The sequence below is a fragment of the Oryzias melastigma genome, unplaced genomic scaffold (assembly GCF_002922805.2).
Source record: "Oryzias melastigma strain HK-1 unplaced genomic scaffold, ASM292280v2 sc01158, whole genome shotgun sequence".
NCBI classification, from domain to species: Eukaryota; Metazoa; Chordata; class Actinopteri; order Beloniformes; family Adrianichthyidae; genus Oryzias; species Oryzias melastigma.
The window spans coordinates 23-3,642 of NW_023417742.1; the positions used below are offsets into that span (position 1 = coordinate 23).

Here is a 3,620-nt window from a genome sequence, read left to right on the forward strand (position 1 = left end):
GGGCCCCCTTGTGGCTACATTATGTGAATCATTATGATCTAAGGATCATTATATTACACTTAAACATTGGACAGATTCACATTGGATACATTGAACACATTATAATTATTAATAACTGAACACATTTACTCTTCTAGAATCCTACAGTGATGTTTCATTTTGGTTCTGCTCTTTCAGAGATTCTTCATTGACAAACTAAACTTTTCATTTGTTATTCTGACTCCAGTTATCCAATAGGAACAATAGAATTAACTCATTGCATGAAATTATAACTTATCTACATTTATTGATAGAACAATCTTATGAGAAGAAATGATTCACGTTAGTCCTAACATTATTCTATAAATGTTTAGATTTTAAATGTTGATCTAAACTCCTCCCACAGATTTAACTGATCAGATTCATGGATTAGTTCAGAATCTATGAAGTTCTCTTCGTTTCTTTTGTAATATGAACACATTGAAACAGTTCTGGAACCGTTCCATTCCTGTCTCCAGGCTCGGTTCGGTTCTGCAGACGGTCAGCTGTCTGCGTTCTTCTGCAGTAAAGTTCTGGAATAATCTGAACTGTTTCATACTTTCACCAAGAGAGGACGCTGTACTGCGCAGGCGCAGCAGGGGATGACCCGGAACAGGAAGCAGTTCAAGCCTGAGCGGCGGGTTTTCTCGGTTCTGTCCAATTTTTCAGGAACCCGGTTCCGGTCAGATCCGGAGAACATGGACTCGGAACAGAGGTTCTTGGAGAGGTTCGGACCCAGCAGCGAGGCGGTAAGTTCGGTGTTTGTTCGGGTCTGACCCAAACTGTAGGTTCTGTGAGCAGAACTCTGTAGAGACTTGGTTCCGGATAGTTTAGGTCGTGATGGTAGATTTTGTTTAACCGAAAGATTGTGAATAAAATCCATGAATATACATTGTATATCTATACAAACATTTAAAAAGAACATTTAAACAAAAATAAAATAACAAAAATACGAGAGATAGAAACAAAGAACAGTAAGAAAATAAAATTGTATAAAGACATCAGTAGCCCTGCTCTCCCCCGCGTTCATGTCCATTATTTATAACACCACTGTTCCATGTTTTGGCCATCTGTGGTTCGCTGGAGTCCCACAGCTTTAGAAATGGCTTTATAACCTTTACCAGTTTGATAGATCTCAGTTTTGTTCTCATTTCTTCCTGAATTTCTTTGGATCTTGGCATGATGTCTAGCTTTTGAGGTGCTTTTGGTCTACTCCTCGGTGTCAGGTAGCTTCTGTTTAAATGATTTCTTGATTGAAACAGGTGTGGCAGTAATCAGGCCAGGGGGTGGCGACAGAAATTGAGCTCAGGTGTGATAAACCACAGTTAAGTTATTTTTTAACAAGGGGGGTAATCACTTTTTCACACGGGGCTATGTGGGTTTGGATTTTTTTCTCCCTAAATAATGCAAACATTCATTTTAAAACTGCATTTTGTGTTTACTTGTGTTATCTTCGACTAATATTAAAATGTGTTTGATGATCAGAAACATTTTGTGTGACAAATATGCAAAAGAATAAAAAGTCAGGAAGGGGGCAAATAGTTTTTCACACCACTGTATTTCTGACCTATTCTATAGGTGTACCCCTAAACAAGCCATTAAATCCATTAATGAAATTAATTTTAACTCCATATGGAAGAGGAAAACACACTGTATTAAACAAGGTAATTTAACTAAAAAAATGAAGCTGGAGGCCTACAAGATAGAGTTTAACAGCCTTAATAGAACCCTAAAAATAAACTGGCTAAAATCATTTGTTAAAAATCAAAATAGTATTTGGTTTGCTATTCCTAATAAAATATTCACATTATAATTTACAAACATGATTACAGTCCACATAACACTCCTCTATGGAGCGGACAATACAGAACTACCAGAAACAAATCCCTCTTTAAACCAAAATGGTTTCAAAATGGAATCTGGTCCTTAATGCATTTATTTAATGACAATTCTACCCTCATGTCTTCTGAGGATTTCAGTTAAGTATAGTTTACAAATAAATAGAAAAGATTTTGAACACATTATTAAGGCCATTCCTCAAAATATGTTGAACTCAGTCTCTGTTCTATTCAACAATATTATTTACAGATATCCTACTGTATCAAAACCTCTAATTAATGGACATAACATGTTAACTGCCAAACTCCCTAATCATCAAATTAGAGAATATTTTAATGAAATGTCTTTTCCCTTTATCTCTAATCCAAACTCAATAACCCAGCATTTTAATAATTCAGAAAAGAAACAAATTAGAACTAAATATATGAAACTCCCTATCCCTCCCAAAGCTAAAGATGTCCACTTCAAAACATTCACACGTATTTAGAGTATATGTATATATATATATAAATATATACTCTATATACCCCTCCAAAGATTTACTTAGAAAACGATTTGGAATTCCTGAAAATTGTTGTTCTTTTATTAATGATGAAATTGAAACTACTGAACATCTATTGTTTGAATGATGTTATTCTAATACCTTTTGAGATGATGTACATTATTGACTCTTTACTAAAATTCCATACTTAGCAGATTTTCTGTTAAGAATGTCATTTTTGGGTTTATTCTGGAAAACAAAACTACAGAATTTATCTTAATATTATAATTATCCCGGGCAAATTTTATATAAACAAATGCCGATTTATCAAGACCAAACCGTCTTTTTTTACATTTCATAAAGAACTCTGTTTATTCTTTTAATCTGTAAACCTAATGGAATATTAACATGCTCTGAAACGTCAAGATATTAAATGTGATTTAAAGCTTTTTGATAACTATTAATTTATTGTTCATCATGTCTTTGTATTCCCTTTATTTCCTAACAGATCTTAGTCGGCCCGGTTTCAGGAGCAGAACTTTCTCATGTCTTTGGTTCTGGAACCCTCTGACCTCACTGTGTCTTCTGCAGGAGTGGGCGTGGCTAAAGAACATCTTCCTCTTCATTGGTCGATACCTGAGCCCATGTTGCAGTGACCCCGCCCCCTCCACTGCTGAAGGCTCGCTCACAGGTGAGAGGTCCAATCAGCTGAGGCGGTCCGGGTTGTTCCTTCTCTGAGGTATCCAGCAGATCAGCTGATCTGAAGGGAGCAGAACCGGATCTGTAGACCTCTGAATATCTGACCCGTCTTTACTGCAGCACCAGAACCAGCTGGTTCTGATGGATCTGTTAGGGCAGGGGTCGGCAACCCAAAATGGTGAAAGAGCCACTTTGGACCAATACAATAAAAAACAAATATGTCTGGAGCCGCATTAACTGAAATGCCTTATATAAGTCTTACAATGAAGGCAACACATGGAGAATGTGTCTATTAATCACGTCCGTGATTTACGATTATTTCTTGATTATTTCGATTATTTCTCCTGCTGCTGCGTGTCCTCGCTTCATGTAAGCCTCAATTTTGGGTTCATGACAAGTTAGAGAGGAATTGCAGCGACAAACTAGCTAACAAAAGCTGAATAGTCTCATAATGAACATACAAGCTTTTATTTTGACATCCCTCAACGACACAACGAGAGGGGGTCATCATCAGTCTCTCCCTCATTCTCACTCCAGGTGCAGGAAGAATTCAAACATAACAGGACAAAATCATAAATGCCAA

General features: G+C 36.6%; 1 protein-coding gene across 1 annotated transcript in view; it reads left to right on the forward strand.

Moving 5' to 3' along the window:
* Positions 1 to 389: 389 nt before the first annotated feature.
* LOC112140381 (CST complex subunit CTC1) overlaps positions 390 to 3,620 on the forward strand; it is a gene marked incomplete at its 3' end in the record, with an annotated part of 10,469 nt that continues 7,238 nt past the window's right edge. The window contains 2 exon segments of the mRNA XM_024263320.2: positions 390 to 767; positions 2,930 to 3,029. Coding sequence (XP_024119088.1) covers positions 621 to 767; positions 2,930 to 3,029 — 247 coding nt within the window.